This window comes from Budorcas taxicolor, chromosome 16 (assembly GCF_023091745.1).
Source record: "Budorcas taxicolor isolate Tak-1 chromosome 16, Takin1.1, whole genome shotgun sequence".
Classification (NCBI taxonomy): domain Eukaryota; kingdom Metazoa; phylum Chordata; class Mammalia; order Artiodactyla; family Bovidae; genus Budorcas; species Budorcas taxicolor.
In genome coordinates this window covers 6,449,418-6,465,047 of record NC_068925.1, presented here as the reverse complement: position 1 = coordinate 6,465,047, position 15,630 = coordinate 6,449,418, and the positions used below count along the sequence as shown (strand labels likewise).

Here is a 15,630-nt window from a genome sequence, read left to right as displayed (position 1 = left end):
TTTTAAAAAATCCAATTTATTAAGCATTTCCTGAACATTCCCATCCACTAACCCCACACAGTCGCGAGGATTGTGGGGGAAAACAGAGAAACGGGGGCACTGTCCTTGGTGCTCTCATAGAGGTTTCGGTCTGACAAATAAATATGGCATCAGTTAAAACACTGATGGGAATTAAATAGAGTTGTAATAAATATAGGAATCTGCTTTGTAGATTATTCACAGCATCCAAGGGAACCTTCCATGACTGTTGTTGCGGTCACTTAGAGAATGAAGTCGTAAGCTTGGGCCAAGAACAGGACCCATGGTCAAGGGTGTGAAGTGCCCAGAGGACATCACAGGAAGGGACCCTCGTCTGATATGATGCAGAGAAGAAGGAGGGTATCCTGGTCTAGGCCGTCAGAGCTGGTTGAATTTCTCCATCCAGCTCAAGAGAATGTCCATTTCTCCAAAGGCTTTGGTCACAGCTGCTTCTCTGTCCAACTAAAGGGAAAGGAAAGTTGAAGCCCTGCCATGTTAGCCACGGGAACGGGTTTCCTTCTGACCCCTGAACCTGGTACGACTGTAGATCATGGGCTGTGACCCCTTTAGGATGGCCTCTGACAAAGTCCCCACCCATCACTTCTTCTCTATGTGTGTTGTCTGCTTGGGAGGCAAGGACAGATGGGTTGGTGAGTGGCCACAGATAAGGGGCAAGGGAAAAGCATCGTGAGTCCCTGACAATAAGCATCAGAATCCCTGTGCAGGGTGGATTCCATCCACCTGAGACCACTGTGCAGATGAGGAAACTGAGACCTGGGTGGTCCCTTTCCCTAGTATGTTATTGCTCTTCACCAGTTGTTTATAAACTGGTATATCTGTTCCTCAAAAAATGATCAAAATTGGATTGTCTTGGGGAGGGAGCTGGGGATGAAACTGACATTTTCTTTGTTTTCTTAATTTAGGAAAAGACAACATAATTCCCATAATCCTTTTGCACAAACTCGACCCTTTGACCATCTTGGAAAATACTGCAGATGTGTGTTGGGTTGGGGATTCTCCCTTCTTTCTCCCTCACTTTTGACTCACCAATTGCCCACCTCAGGTACCCATAAAGCTCTCATTTTGGAATGTCCTTGGTAGTGAAATCATCTTGTAGGGAAATAGAATAGCGTTTTAACTTGAAAACTGGCAGAAAAATTGGCCATGTCATTTGCAGTGTTTACGCAAAGTATATGGTAACTAGTGCAGCTCTAGTATGGCTGTGCTCCTGCTAAGTCAGGTGGTTTAGGGGCAAGCTGGATGGAGTCCCCTACATTGAATTCTCCATCAGGTCCCCAAGGCACCCTCGTGCGACAGTTCAGACGGGCAACTCTCAGTTCCCGGCCTTGATTACCTGTTTAAATGCTCGGTAGAACAGCAAAAATCGCCTGCGTGCACTCTCACGGGTAGAAAACATCTTTTCATGCTGGATAACAGAAAAGGAAAATTGTGCCAAGTGTCAGGTAAGAGCAGAGGTGCTTTCTCCCACTCTTTCCTAGTAATGCCAGAGGGACTCCTAAGGCCTAAGAGGGCAGCTCCAAATCTCACATCCCAAGGGAGCCAATGCTGACCTCCCACCGTGCAGCAGAGACTGCCTCATTTCATACTCACAGTAGTCTTGCCAGATAGGGGTGATTATCAGCACTTTATAGATAAGAAAACCAAAGCCCAAAGCGATTGACCACTTTGGGGGTTTTGTTTTTGTTTTGTTTTGTTTTGTTTTGGTCTCCCAATTTCTCTCTCAAAGGCATTTCAAATAAATATGATTGATTATTTGAAAAAAAAAAAGAGAGAGAGATTGACCACTTTGCAAATGGACACCCAGTCTGTTAGACACAGACCTGGCCTTAACCCAGCACTGCCCGTGTCCAGAGCCTGTGCCTTGTTCCATGACACCTGCCGCTCCGCATCACGGAATGAAAGCCAGGGCCAGATAAGGGAAGACGAGTCTTCTGAAAACACAGCATCTCCTGTGGACCTCCGTCCCAGCTTTGTTCTACTCACACTGGCATGCAGTTTTGACACGATGACAAAGAAGTTGTTGGCCAGAGTAGAGAATGACTTCAGGATCCCGAATTCAACAGCCTTGTCATGGTAGTTTTTGAAGACGGTGTTCACGTAGAACCTCAGCAGGGCGTGGAGGAGGTGGCAGCTCTCAGTCTCCTGGTGGGTGGCAGGGTCACTGCCAAGCCCAGGCCTCTGCCCACTCTGACCCCAATGAACCACCTATGTGGCGCACAAGGCAGGATAAGCACAGTGGAGGCAGGGCTCCTCCAGGAGATGGGGCTCTGAAGCGCTGGGTTTTAAAGGGCCTTCGGACATCTTTGTTTGACCAGAGGACCCAGAGGCCTAGAAATGAAGGGCTCATCTGGGGTCCCACAGCCAGTCAGTGGCAGGCCCAGGCCTGGCGCCCAAGACTCCCACCTCCCATGTGGTTAGATTTCTTTCTTCTCCAGCCCATGGCCTCTCTAATAGCTCTGGGCAGTGATGGGCCTTGAAAAGCACCACCTCTTGGTTAGCTGAGCTTTGGCAGGGAAAAGGTTTAGAAGGAGAAATGAAGAGAGAGACAACTAGTGTCTGTGAATGTTGGAATTGCACCCTGGGCCCCCGAGGCGCCACAGAGGGGAGCTCGGCGTCCCTCAGGGGTCAGAGCTTGGTGGTTTGTGCTCACTGCGTAGATGGGTGAGAAGAAAGTGGGGGCATGGAAGAGGCCCAAGCAGATGGCTCTGGGCCAATGAGAGCAGAAGAGAAATCCAGATTGATGGAGACTGGCTAAATGGAAACAGATGTTTACAAGCCTCAGTCCCTGCCCTCTCCTCAGGGACTGTATTCGCATACCCTGGATGTTCCTCCTCCGGCTCACCACTCAGCCCTGACTTGTGCAGGCTCAGCCCGGGACAGAAGTGAAGTCTTCTATAAGCCTCCCCTGGAGCACCCCACAGCCTCACCCGCAGGAGACCAGCCACCCAGAGGAGACAGCACCCTTCCCCCGCCTCTGATTACCGAGACGTTCTGCAGAACCTCTTTCCGCAGCAGCCGGACACTCGTGATGTTATCCTGCGCTTGCTTGGGGAACAGAAAGGACAGATGTCTCCAGGTTGGAGGTCAGCATAAAAGCCAACCTTGCAAATACATGCTGCTTGCCCAGACCCTTCAGTCTATCTAATCTGTGCAACCTCAGAGGCCACAGGGGGACCCAGGGAGGGCCATGCTGAGCTGGCCCCTGGGGGGGAGGTACAAGGTTCCAGCTCCAGAAAATCACGAATCCTGGCCTCCCAGGGGCAGATGGAATCCTAGATGTTCTTAAGAGCTTTGATGAAGGACTTGTTTGATTCCTTTGGTCACTTGAAGCATGAAGAAATATGCCCATTTTGTTTAAGAACCACTAGGAGCAAAATGTTACCTCCATCTTCCATGGAGAGTCGGGGAGGCTGTACCTCGAGGCTTCCCCTGCAGCCCACCACTTCTTGGGTTTCCAGCCAAAGAATCCTTGAGAGAAGGAGCTTTAAATCTCCTTTGTCCTACCTCCTCATTGTGCAAATAAGGAAACTGATAGGGTAGGAGTCAGGGGAGGCTGCTGTATGGATTGCTTTCAAGGTCAAGATCACACAGAGGTGTCCTGTCCCAGTCCAGCACTCTCCTCTCTCCCCAGACGGCCTTGTCAAGCTCCTTCATTCTGCTTGCATCTGGATGGTCCTTTAAGGAGTACGTGTCACAGGATGCATTAACCGTTCTTTCCCAACTCAGAATTAAACATTCTTTCAATCTTGAATCAAGGCCTCAGCAGGTGGGAACAAACTAGGAGGAGCTGGCAAAGCAGTAGGTGAAAACTCTGGTGGGTCTCAAAGGATTCCCCATGACTTCCCATGGGTGAAGGCTTATGTAACCCTGGGATGGAGATGAAGCCCAAATGAATCAGGCTTCCTTCTTTATTCCTCGTGGGCTGTGTTTCTTTTCCTGTGGACTGGCCACATCTTTCTGAGCCTCAGTTTTCTCAAGTGCAGAAGGAAATGTGGACCCACGATATCTCTGACTTCACTAAGCTCCTAGGTAGGAACAAGATTAGCAAGCTGCAAAGGGCTCCATAAGCGTCAAATATTTTCCTCTGCCCAGAATCACCTCCCTCCACGGCTGGGTCCAGAACAACACTTCACTCACCACGATGTCCTTCATGGCCCAGAAGGCCTGCCACAGTTTCTGGAGAACTATGCCGTCTACCTGGCAGGGCCCAAACTGGAACTCTTGGCCCCGGACCCACGGCCCCGGGCTCCAGAGAAGCAGCATCAGACTCAGGCGGGGAAGAGCAGCCATGTACGTGGAAGAGCCCATCTGCAGCAAGAAGGTCCAGGAGGATCCTGCTGGGGGAAGGGGAGTGCCCCTGTGAGGGAGCATCCTGCTGGGGGAAGGGGGCACACCTGTGAGGGAGCATCCTGCTAGGGGAAGGGAGCACCCCTGTGACTGTGACGGAGCATCCTGCTGGGGGAAGGGGGCACGCCTGTGACGGAGCATCCTGCTGGGGGAAGGGAGCACCCCTATGATGGAGCATCCTGCTGGGGAAGGGGGCACCCCTGTGACGGAGCATCCTGCTGGGGGAAGGGGGCACCCCTGTGATGGAGCATCCTGCTGGGGGAAGGGAACACCCCTGTGAGGGAGCATCCTGCTGAGGTAAGGAGGCGCCCCTGTGAGCGAGGCCCTCGGCCCCAGGCGTGGTCCCCTGGAGTGAGGCTCCTTGGCTCTGCCGCAGCCAGCCTCAGGGACACACAGAAACCTGAAACCAGGGTGCACTCATGGTGTTAGAACAGTTCAAACGTGTGGCCTTGCAGGGGTTCCCTGGGTGGGGCAACGGTCTTTCAGCCCCAAGGGCCTTTGTGCCCCTCAGTCTTACACCCACTGGTCTGGCTATCCCTGCTACCTCCTTCCTCACCACGCCCCTCTGCGTCACACACACACACACACACACACACACACACACACACACTCACGCCCTGCCCCACCTTCTCTGCTCCGTTACAGTCCTCTCTAGCCAACATCCCACCAGTCAGAATTTGACCAAGAAAAGTGAAGAAACGGGGAGCTATAATGTGCCAAAGAACACGTACGTACAAGGATCCCAAACTCGGCAGAACACGTTCGCCTGTCTGAGTTCTGCCCTCAAGTCACCGGACACATGTGGGAAGGTCTTTCTTCCCTCCCCCCGCAGAAGGCCACCTCTGGCTCTCATCACCGGCCAGAGGAGCTGCGGGTTTAATCCTGGCCCACAGGGATGGGTGAGCTGGTAGGCGCACTCACTCTGCCACCTCAGCTGACCGACTCACTCTTGACACTAGGAAGTAACTTTTCAGGTGACTGAGCAAGAGGAGGAATCAGGTTTCCACATGAATCACCTCTAAAGCCTCCCACTGCATGACTGTGTGAAGAGCCGCAAGCTAGAGGCAGGGAACCCCCTTGTCTGTCTGTCATAACTGTATGCAGAGATTGCTTCTCCATGACTCCTTGGCCCTTTGCTTCTCTTCCTTTCTTCTTTCCTCAGAGCTCGGTCCCTCCCTTTCTTACTCCAGGCCTTGATCTCACACCTGAGGACGCTCAGTCTTCCACCCCTCAGCTGGGCGGGAAGCCCCGAGAAGGTCTGTCTCCCCAGTGCCTGCCAACTTGCGAGCCAGAGGAGCGGGCCTGGGGCCAGCACACGTTGTCCTGTCATGCAGCTCTGAGCTCCAGCCTCTCCCTCAGAGTCTTCCTGGTCCCTTCTTTCCAAAGCCACAGGCTCTTCAGTCTCTTGCAAATTCACCTGTGGGCTTCATAATCCTCCTAGCCTTCCTCTCCTCCAGCCTAAACTCTTCTGATGTTAAACCCAAGAGAGCAGCTCCTCCTCATGTATCTCACCCTTTACATAAACGCTGACAAAGTTGGCCTCTATGTCCCCCCAGCCCCTATGCTCAATCGGCCAGCAGTCGGTCTAAAGCTTCAAAGCCAAGTACTCGGGAATCTCCCATCACTCACCTCGGGCCCTGGAAGTGATGCTTGAGGGCTTGCTGGTTGGTGGTGGCTGGTTCCTGTCGTAGAGGAAGAAGGTTGGGCAGGCGTCCACACACACACACCATGCACCAACCAGGGGTGTAACAGTGGATGGAAGGCTCTTGTTCCAGCTGCGGAAGTTGTTTCCAAAGTAAAGGTGTGCAGGCAAGCCAGGCTTTGTGGAGCTTCATATACACGGGGGCCGTGGGGGAGGGGCAGGGGAGGCAGAGGGAGGTGGAGAAAGGGAAACTGGTCATGCTTTCCCAGAGAATGACGTCACTGCTAGTCAACCTTCACTCTAGATGGTGGGGCCATGGGGGAAGCAGCCCCTGGGTGCAGTGAGCGCTGGGTCTGAGTTCCAGCTCTGCCATTGGCAACATGACGGGGGCAGGTCATCTAGCTACCTCGAACCTCAGTTTCTACATCCATAAAGTAAAAACAAGCAAGCAGGCAAACAAAAGCTCTATCCCATCACCACGAAAGCATCAGTGCCATCAAGAGACCTGGCCGTGTGTGCTCCTAGCAGGACGCTCAGCCTTCAGGTGTAGGGTGTAGGTGAGGGGCAGACTGGAGCAGTGTTTCCAATGCATGTTCCCCAGAATCTGGTCCTGAGGGATGCTTATCTGCAAGACTCTCTGTGCACTAAGGATTTCACTGTCAGTAAATTAGAGAAGGCTGGCACATGCTTGATCCCTCTTGGAAACCTATAGTGCCCTGTAGGAGCCGGAAGCCTGGTGTGGGCTTAACACTCCTTAACCCAGTCTTTCCCACAAGTATTAGACCATGACTCTGGGAAACACTGGACTCTGAATGAGGAACTGGCCAACTACTGGCAGAGAATAAGCTGAGAATGGCTCAGCCTGGTGACTGAAGATAGTTCTTTTATTTTTTAATGATTGAAAAAAATTAAAAGAACAGCATTTTGGGACACATGAATGTGAGTGAATTAAAATTTTAATGTCCATAAATAAATCTTTACTGGGACGCAGTCACACCCATTTGTTCACATGTGGTTTGCTGCTTCTGTGTTACGGGGATAAGTAGCTGTGACTGAGGCCATATGCCCCACAAAGTCACAAATATTTACTACTAATATCTGACCCTTTGCAGACAGGGCTTGCTGAGTCCTGTTCTGAATTACCTTCTTGTATGAACATTCTAAGAGTTTCTTTAAACCTGGATCCAGGCAAAGTCATAGGAATAGAAATGTGATGTGAGGGGCAGGATGACTTTCTCTAGTTCTCCTTGGAGAAAAAAGAACAGGGGACACTAGGAGGAGCTGCTGCTGCTGCTGCTGCTGCTGTTTAATCACTAAATTGTGTCCAACTCTTTGCAGCCCCATGGACTGCAGCCCTCCAGGCTCCTTTGTCCATGGGATTCTCCAGGCAAGAATACTGGAGTGGGTAGCCATTTCCTTCTCCAAGGGATCTTCCCCACCCAGGGATCGAACCCATGTCTTCTGCTTGGCAGGTGGATTCTTTACCACTGAGCAGCCCTTTCCAGTCTCTCCAGTTGGCGGACCCTTAACCTCTCATCTCTCTATCACAGGCACAGTGCTGTTTTGTTTTCTTTAGTAAGTCAAATACGTGCTGCAATCCCCAGCCAGCAGGCTGGCCAGCTGCCACTGCTGTATTAAGGACCATGCTTGAGGCCTTTGCTCCCAGAAGGCTGGAGTCTTGTCCTCTAGGCCTAGGCAGGGGCCCACATCACAACCCCCTTTTCCTTTCAGGATCTAGGTCACTACTAGTAATCTCTAACTACCATGAGAAGAAGATGCCAAGAGGCTTTGATGAGACAGAGAAGACAAACTAAGAATATTGGGACAATAGATGAGGGGGAGGGCAAACAGGACTGGAGAGTCTAGACAGCTAAAGCTGGAAGCTGAGAGGAAAAGTGAGCCCCAAGGCATCTGCAATCCTAGACAACTGTCTACGGATACACAGGAGAGCAGGAGGGATGAGGTGTTAGCAGGGCAAGCCAGGACAGAGGCATGAGGTCATGGAGACAGTGAGGCAGGCTCCCGAATAGCCACCTGGGGTCATGAGCAGCTCTTTCTGTCTAAGGAAGGAGTAACGTAACACAGGGATTCCAGGCAAACACGTGCCTGAGTCTCTGGCTTGGCTGAGCTTATCCCCGGGAGGGCATGACTCCCTGGGAAAGGAGGGCATGGAGAGAACTCAAGGACCTGGGCCCCAGGTCAACTGAGATCGCTGGTTATGAGTTCACACCATGTCTGCAGGCAGAGCTGGGTCCAAAACATGATGAGCCCAGGAGCCCTCTGAGTTTCAGCTTCCTCACCTGTAAAACCGAATCCCCACAGGCCCCAATAACAGTGACACAAAGCCTTGCTGCCCAAAGTGTGGTCTGTGCTCCAGCAGAACAGCAATATCTAGGAGTTCCTTAGAAATGCAAGATCTCGGACCCTTCCCCCAAAACTACTGAACCACAAAGTGCACTTTAAAAACTCCCAAGATGATTCTTAAGTACGTTAAAATTTGAGAAGTGTTTACATAAAACACAGAAGTATCTGGTATCTTCCACAAGGTAAATGCTTAACAAACAGGAGCTACAAGTGAAGCAGAAGGAATTAGAGCAGCTGTTCTCCACGGGGCAATTTTGACCCAGGGGGATAGTTCACAATGTCTCGAGACATTGTAGGTTGTCATAACAGGGAATGGGGGGTGGGAAGTGGGATGCCACTGACGGGTAGTGGCATGGGCCAAGGGATGCTGCCAAACATCCTACAGTGTATGGGACAGCCCCTCCCCACAAACAACCAGGTTACAGCCCCCCTAAATGCCCACAGTGCTGAGGCCCAGAAATCCTGGACTAAGGGAGAGCAGTGTCTGCAGGGGAAAGAGCTGACATAGACCTAGAGAAGGGTCAGAAGCGTACCCTTTGGGGGAGAAGGGCTGTGGTGAGAGAAGCACTGGACTGTTGAGACGGTCAGGAGAGGGGAAGGAAAATAAGGCGGCAACTCGGCAGATGGCCCGAGGGCAGAGGGCGAGGCCTGGCGCACTGGCTCACCACCACCCCGCCTCCCCCCACTCCCAGGGAAGCTCCAAGTCTCAGCCTTGGAGAAACTGGAGAAAGTGGGGCTGGTCTCTTAGGGCAGAGCCGTGTGTTTTTATCCCATGCTAGGCGAGGCGAAGACCAGAAGCTCTCCTAATATCTCTCATCTCCTTACTCTCTGGAAACTTGGAAAATTTCCTTCATGATAATACTGGGTGGGAGAAAAGGTCCTCTGTGGATAAACTTTGATTTACAAGGCCATCTCCCCACTAGATACCCTTTATTAGACTGAAGGTGTTTATTCTGTGATCCTCAGGCCACTCCCGTCACACACGCATGTATGCTTGTCGTGTATGTCATAGCATGTCTGCAGTCGGAATTTTCCACTTAACTCTACTCCCACCCCACATCCCCTACAGATTCCCGCTCAGACGGTAAAGCGCGTCTGCCTACAAAGCGGGAGACCTGGGTTCGATCGGGAAATGGCACCCCACTCCAGTATTCTCGCCTGGAAAATCCCATGGACAGAGGAACCTGGTAGGCTATAGTCCATGGGGTCGCAAAGAGTCGGACACGACTGAGCGATATTTACTTTATTTACTTTACTATAGAGAGAGGAAAGAGCTGAACCAGGTGGAGAAGGGTCCCTTCTCCACTCCCCGGGTGAGGCAGTAAAGATCTCACTCTAAACCTGAATATTCCCCCTTTGTGACTGACAGAAATGCCCTGCAGGAAAGAAGTGACGAGAATATGAAGTAGGGTTTCCTGAGCACCAGAGATAAAGGAAAATTACGTCACCATTTTTCTTCCAGTGAACTGATTTAATCTTCACTCTAAGATAGATCGGTATCTCGCTGTTTGGCTGGGAACACGTGCACTGACAGATGCGAGATTTCTGGGCTTTTGTCAGTTCTTCTCCCTGCTTCATCTGCTGTCATTCTAGGAGTGGAGATGAGAGGTCGGTGGCCACCGGCTGGCCCCCCTAGACTGGCAGTTTGCCATTCTATCTTGTCCTCTATCACTGATATAATTAATAATTTATTATTACAGGCATTTCGAAGCATAGGAGTGAGAACAGACACAGATCAGTCTTACAGCTCTACAGCATGCTCAGATGTACAAAATACTAAGTGACATCTCTCATTTGCTACTCACTATAACAAAAATGTTAGAAGAAGGACAGATGTTGTTAACTGTCCTTTGCAGATTAGAAAACTGAGATTCAGAAAGATCAAATAATTTTCCCTACATCGCAGAAATAAATGACCGAATCATAACCAGAGTACAGGTCTCCTGGCTCTCAGTCAGTATTCTTTCGTCTGTTCCACCTTTCATCAGCTTCTCAGTCTTGCATGTATTCACACACTTACTGAATAAGCTCCTCCTAAGCACCTACTGAGCGTCAGAAAAGGCTATACAAAAATGAATGACTATAATAACAGTTACACAAGTGTCCAGAAAAGACACGTTATAGAGACAGAAAATAGAGTACTGGCTGCCTAGGGCTTAGAGTTGGGAATTTGGTGGATGGAAGGAATTGGCAGTGACTGAAGATGAATACAAAGTTTCTATGGGGAGTAAAGAAAATATTCTAAAATTAGATTATAGTGATGCACTCTGAGTATACTAAAACCCATTGAAGTGTACACTTTAAGCAGTGAACTTTGTGGTGTGTGAATTATATCTCATTAAAGCTGCTTTAAAAAATAATTAATACTCAGTTATTGTTCTCAGTTCTAATGAGTCAATAGAGGGAATACACTTGCAAACAGATAAATTGCAACACCAAGTCATGGGAATGTGTTGACACCAGGAACAGAAGGATGGAGCCAATGAAAACATCAAGATGAGGTCTTAATAAGATGTATCTTGAATGTTGCTGGAAGGGTTGAGAAGCTTCCTTGTGGAGGTGACATTTGATCTGAGGCTTGAAGCCTGAGTAGGAATTTGCCAGCAAAAATAAAGGAGGACATCTTCTGGAGACCTCTGTGACCTCCACTAATTCTATGGCCATATAACTGCTATAGGGAACCAAAGAGAAGAAGGTTCTAGAAGTTGCTGGAAGAACAAGGATCCTTGATTGCTGTTTTGCTTGATGATTAATGGAAATCTGTGGGAAAGAGCAGTTTAAATATAGTTGCAGGATATGTAAGGGAACCTAAGGTGCTACTGAGCCCCCAAGAGCTATAGACAGGAAGGGAGAAGTTGGGTGAAGGGCTTGGGTCTCAGTTTTCTAAGCAAAGGCTTTATCCAATCACAAGAAAGAGAACCATAAGAGACATCCAACTCTGAAAACTGCAATTGCGTCCCAGAAGTCAGGTTCCTGTACCTTCTCACAGCCTGCAGAGCACCAACTTTGAGTCTCAAGGACATGAATGTTTTAAATAAACATATGGCAGTAAACAGGGTGGGAGAAAATGATAGTTACAGAGTCTCCTGAGTAGATTCAGGTTAAGAATTGTGGTCCATTTCCCCTGTGTCACCGTGTCTCTCGTATATCCAAAGTTGCTTTTTCGAACAGATATATATTTTGTAGGGTAAGGAAGGAAGGCAAGTAAGGAGGGAGGGACTGAGGGGAGGGGAAAGGAAAGAAGGAAAGAAAAAGAAAGAAAGAGAAAGGAGGAGAAGGAGGAAGAGAGGGAAAAGACTTTGGTTGAAATGAGATCTCTCATACTCAGCAGTTTATCAGCATCAATATTCCTGAAATAGCCCCCCTATCTTCCTCCTATTCAAATTCATTCTCTAGACTTACAAGGAACTTTTTAGAGTCCTAGACAGCAGCAATCACTCCTCTCCTGTGCTCATCTTTGATGGCACCTATGTAATCCTTCCTTGTGCCCTGGTGGTCTTGTCCACCAGGCTGTGAACTCCCTAGGCACCAGCACTGACTTTCTTTCATCTCAGAAGGGCCCTCAGAGCCTGGCACATGGTGGGTGCTCAGTAAGCATTTGTTGAATAAGTGCATTTCATATGACTGATCCCCAATCTAACTGCTTACAGGACACAGTAGCCTCCCAGACTGTGTAGACATAAAGTGAAAGTCAGAGTCACTCAGTCGTGTCTGACTCTGCAACCCCATGGACTATACAGTCCAAGGAATTCTCCAGGCCAGAATACTGGAGTGGGTAGCCATTCCCTTCTCCAGGGGATCTTCCCAACCCAGGGACTGAACCCAGGTCTCCCACATTGCAGGTGGATTCTTTACCAGCTGAGCCACAAGGGAAGCCCAATACATAAAGTCTTTGCCAAATGGTCACCAATTTGTTCAGGTGACAATCACCAGGCTATGAGACACTGCTTTGCGTCCCATGGCCTGATTAAATACCTGGGCCAGCTTTGCATGTGCCCCTAGTATGAGAGTAAGAACTCGTGAAATGATACTATAACCACTTACCTGCTTATAGAATCCCAGGGAAACAGAATCTGTGCTTAGGCCAGCACAGGAGAGAGTCCTGGGTCTGTGAATAAGAAACTCAGTCCCATCCTCGAGCTTCCAAACTGCTGCCTTAAATATGCTTTCTCTGTGCCACCTGTCCCATCCTGCCAAAGGGGGAAATGGTCCATATTTCATCTGTCTTACATCTCTCTCTCAGTCTCATCCCTCTTTAAACAGAATGCCCACTGCTTCATAAGATCCTTCTAAATGCACAACTCTGATCATACTACTCCTTAACCTTGAAAATTATCTTTGATTTCTCCCAGCCCGTTGCTCTTTTTTTCCATTTCTGTATCCATCAGTATCTAGCACAGAGCCTTCAACATTTTAGTTTGTTCTTGACTCAATTCTTAATTTCAAAACCAGATAATGGACTACATTTAAGGGGGAGGATAAACTAAATTGATTTTTATACTCCTCAACTGATGCTATTCTATGCGTGAATCCACGTAATAGAATGCCATTCAACCACCAAATGTAATTTGTCTTTACATCCGTTAAAAAAAAAAAAAAAACTCTTTTATAACAGTTTAGACTTAAAAACCAAGTTACAGATGAAATATGCAGTATGGTCCCATTTTTGTAAAAAAAATAAAATGAGCATATGTACATGTTGAAAATGATCTAGAAATATAAATACCAAAATGTTAACAGGATTACATTTGAGTAGTGAGATAATGGGTATTTTCCTTTTCTAGAGCTTATCTATGTTTTCCAAGGTTATACAAGTCTAATTCAAGTGTAAGTTGTTTTTTTTTTTTTTTTAACTTATTTAAAATTTAAATAAATCACTAGTTTCACCATTGCCCATAGAAAATCACTGAAATTCCTGGCATGGAAGTGCCCATTCTCTGACATCAGGCTACTCACCTTTCCAACTTTATCTCTTCCCACACCTCTGCTCACCATGGTCCAGCCAAACTGGGCTACTCACCTCCATTTTCTGCCTCTGCCCCACTGTTCATGGAATCTGGGATGTCCTTATCATGTGCCAAACACTAACCAACAATCTATTGCTTTGACATAAAAAGATGCAGTGATACGTCATGGACTGTCAAAGACAAGTTGCATATATATGTATACATGTGTTTACATATGTGCATATACATATTATAAAATGTGTGTGCATGCACACACACACACATATCCTGCTAAACATATTTATTTTGAAGCAGTACAATTGCAGGCTGGGTAGAGTTTTATTTTCATCTTTAAAGGATTTTGTATAATTGGTGTAAAAAGAACTCAACAAACACCTACCCTTTGAGAGAGAGAGATTTGCATTAAAATTTTCTTTCAAGGTCTCCTTCTTGAAGCTGTTCTAAAAGCTGCAAGGAATTTTTGCCTCCCTTGAACACCACAGGGATTTGAATTTCTTTTGTGGCACTGACTCTCATCCTTTGCCTTCCCTTGTCCCCATCCCTTGTTCCCCTGCCCTCCTGCTTCCTCTCCCTCTCCCCCTCTGTCTACCCACCCCCAGCTTCCTCAATCTAGGGCCTTGGGAGGACAGAGGAACTGATGTGTTCTCTTCCTCATGCTGCCCAGCACAGAAGAGTAGGTTACTGAAAACAATAAGCATGTAGTGAGTAAGATGCTTGATAGGAAAAGTATTCAGAATGATATGGAGTCTGCATTTTGGTGGGTTAATCTCATCACAAGAATAGAGAATTGGAAAAAGGTAAAAGGAGTAAAAGACGCTTACTCCTTGGAAGAAAAGTTATAACCAACCTAGGCAGCATATTCAAAAGCAGAGACATTACTTTGCCAACAAAGGTCTGTCTAGTCAAAGCTATGGTTTTTTGAGTAATCATGTATGGATGTGAGAGAAAGCTGAGCACTGAAGAACTGATGCTTTTGAACTGTGGTGTTGGAGAAGACTCTTGAGAAGATTCCTTGGACTGCGAGGAGATCCAACCTGTCCATCCTAAAGGAAATCAGTCCTGAATATTCATTAGAAGGACTGATGCTGAAGCTGGAACTCCAATTCTTTGGCCACCTGATGCAAAGAACTGACTCCTTGGGAAAGACCCCGATGCTGGGAAAGATTGAAGGCAGGAGGAGAAGGGGACGACAGAGGATGAGATGGTTGGATGGCATCACCGACTCGATGGAGATGAGTTTGAGTAAACTCCGGGAGTTGGTGATGGAGAGGGAGGCCTGGCGTGCTGCAGTCCGTGGGGTCGCAAAGAGTCGGACACGACTGCGCGACTGAACTGAACGGAACTGATTCTAGGTGGGAAGCCCACTGGGAAGTATGGGAGACATTGCAGCTATAGTTTCCCTCTTCTTAGAAGACAGGAAAACTGCACTTCCCCGCCCCAGGGGAGCTTGGCATGGCCATTGGACTATTTTGACCAGTGAAATATAAGTGAAAGAATTAAGTGTCTTTTCAGGTGGAAGCATTTAAAGCTCAGGGCACAGTTCTCCATGCATGCTCCTACCTCGCTTCTGTCAGGACGGCAGCGTTATGGGATGGAAGTGTTTCCTCCACCTGGGTGCCCGAATAGCCATGGTGAGTAGTTGGCCACGCGAATATGTATCACACATGTATTATAACTGAGAAATAAGTTTTGTCATAACAAGCCACTGAAAGACTAAGGTACTGTCTGCTGCTACAGCATAATGTAGCCTCGCCTAATACAGAAGGAATGTTAGAGGGGAGAGGGATTTAAACACATTTCAAGTCCCTTTCCGCCCTCAGAAAATGAATGTAGACTCTGCTATAGACAAAACTGCTATTCTACATGCTATTTAGACACCTCATTATAAGTCACAGAGAGTCTCAAAATTCTTCTTTGTTGGAAAGTACTGCTTTCTCCTTGCACACAATATAAACTATGCATTCAGTGGGATGAGGTCATGTTACAGCATGAGGCTGACCACTTTGGGATCCAGGAATTGGCGGCCCAGTCATTCAGGAGTCACATAAGGGGCCACAGCTCTGGAATGGAGCAGGGACGGAAGTCTGAGAGCCTGTCTGACAGAGAGAGCCCTGTGCCCTGGGCAGGGGTGATAGAGGGACTCTGCTATTCAAAGCTGCCAGTAAAAAGCTTTGAACAAGCTAACAGACACACACACACACACACATCACACATACTCACTTACTACCTAGATTTTAAAACTGGCAAAGAAAGGCAGGCTAAGGCCCAGCA

General features: G+C 48.2%; 1 protein-coding gene across 1 annotated transcript; it reads right to left on the bottom strand.

The window, feature by feature from the left end:
* Positions 1-396: 396 nt before the first annotated feature.
* On the bottom strand, positions 397-4,329 carry IL24 (interleukin 24). The gene is made up of 5 exons (XM_052654117.1): positions 4,177-4,329; positions 3,022-3,084; positions 2,023-2,181; positions 1,373-1,444; positions 397-480 (listed from the first exon to the last, which is right to left on the bottom strand). Exons 1-5 carry the CDS (start codon positions 4,327-4,329, stop codon positions 397-399), a joined length of 531 nt encoding a protein of 176 aa, XP_052510077.1.
* Positions 4,330-15,630: the final 11,301 nt, after the last annotated feature.

Coding starts and splice junctions, on each gene's coding strand:
- IL24 (XM_052654117.1), bottom strand. CDS start 4,329: ATGGCTGCTCTTCCCCGCCTGAGTCTGATGCTGCTTCTCTGGAGCCCG. Junction 2,182..3,021: donor AGGTTCTGCAGAACGTCTCG/GTAATCAGAGGC, acceptor GCCACCCACCAG/GAGACTGAGAGCTGCCACCT. Junction 1,445..2,022: donor TGTCAAAACTGCATGCCAGT/GTGAGTAGAACA, acceptor TCTGTTATCCAG/CATGAAAAGATGTTTTCTAC.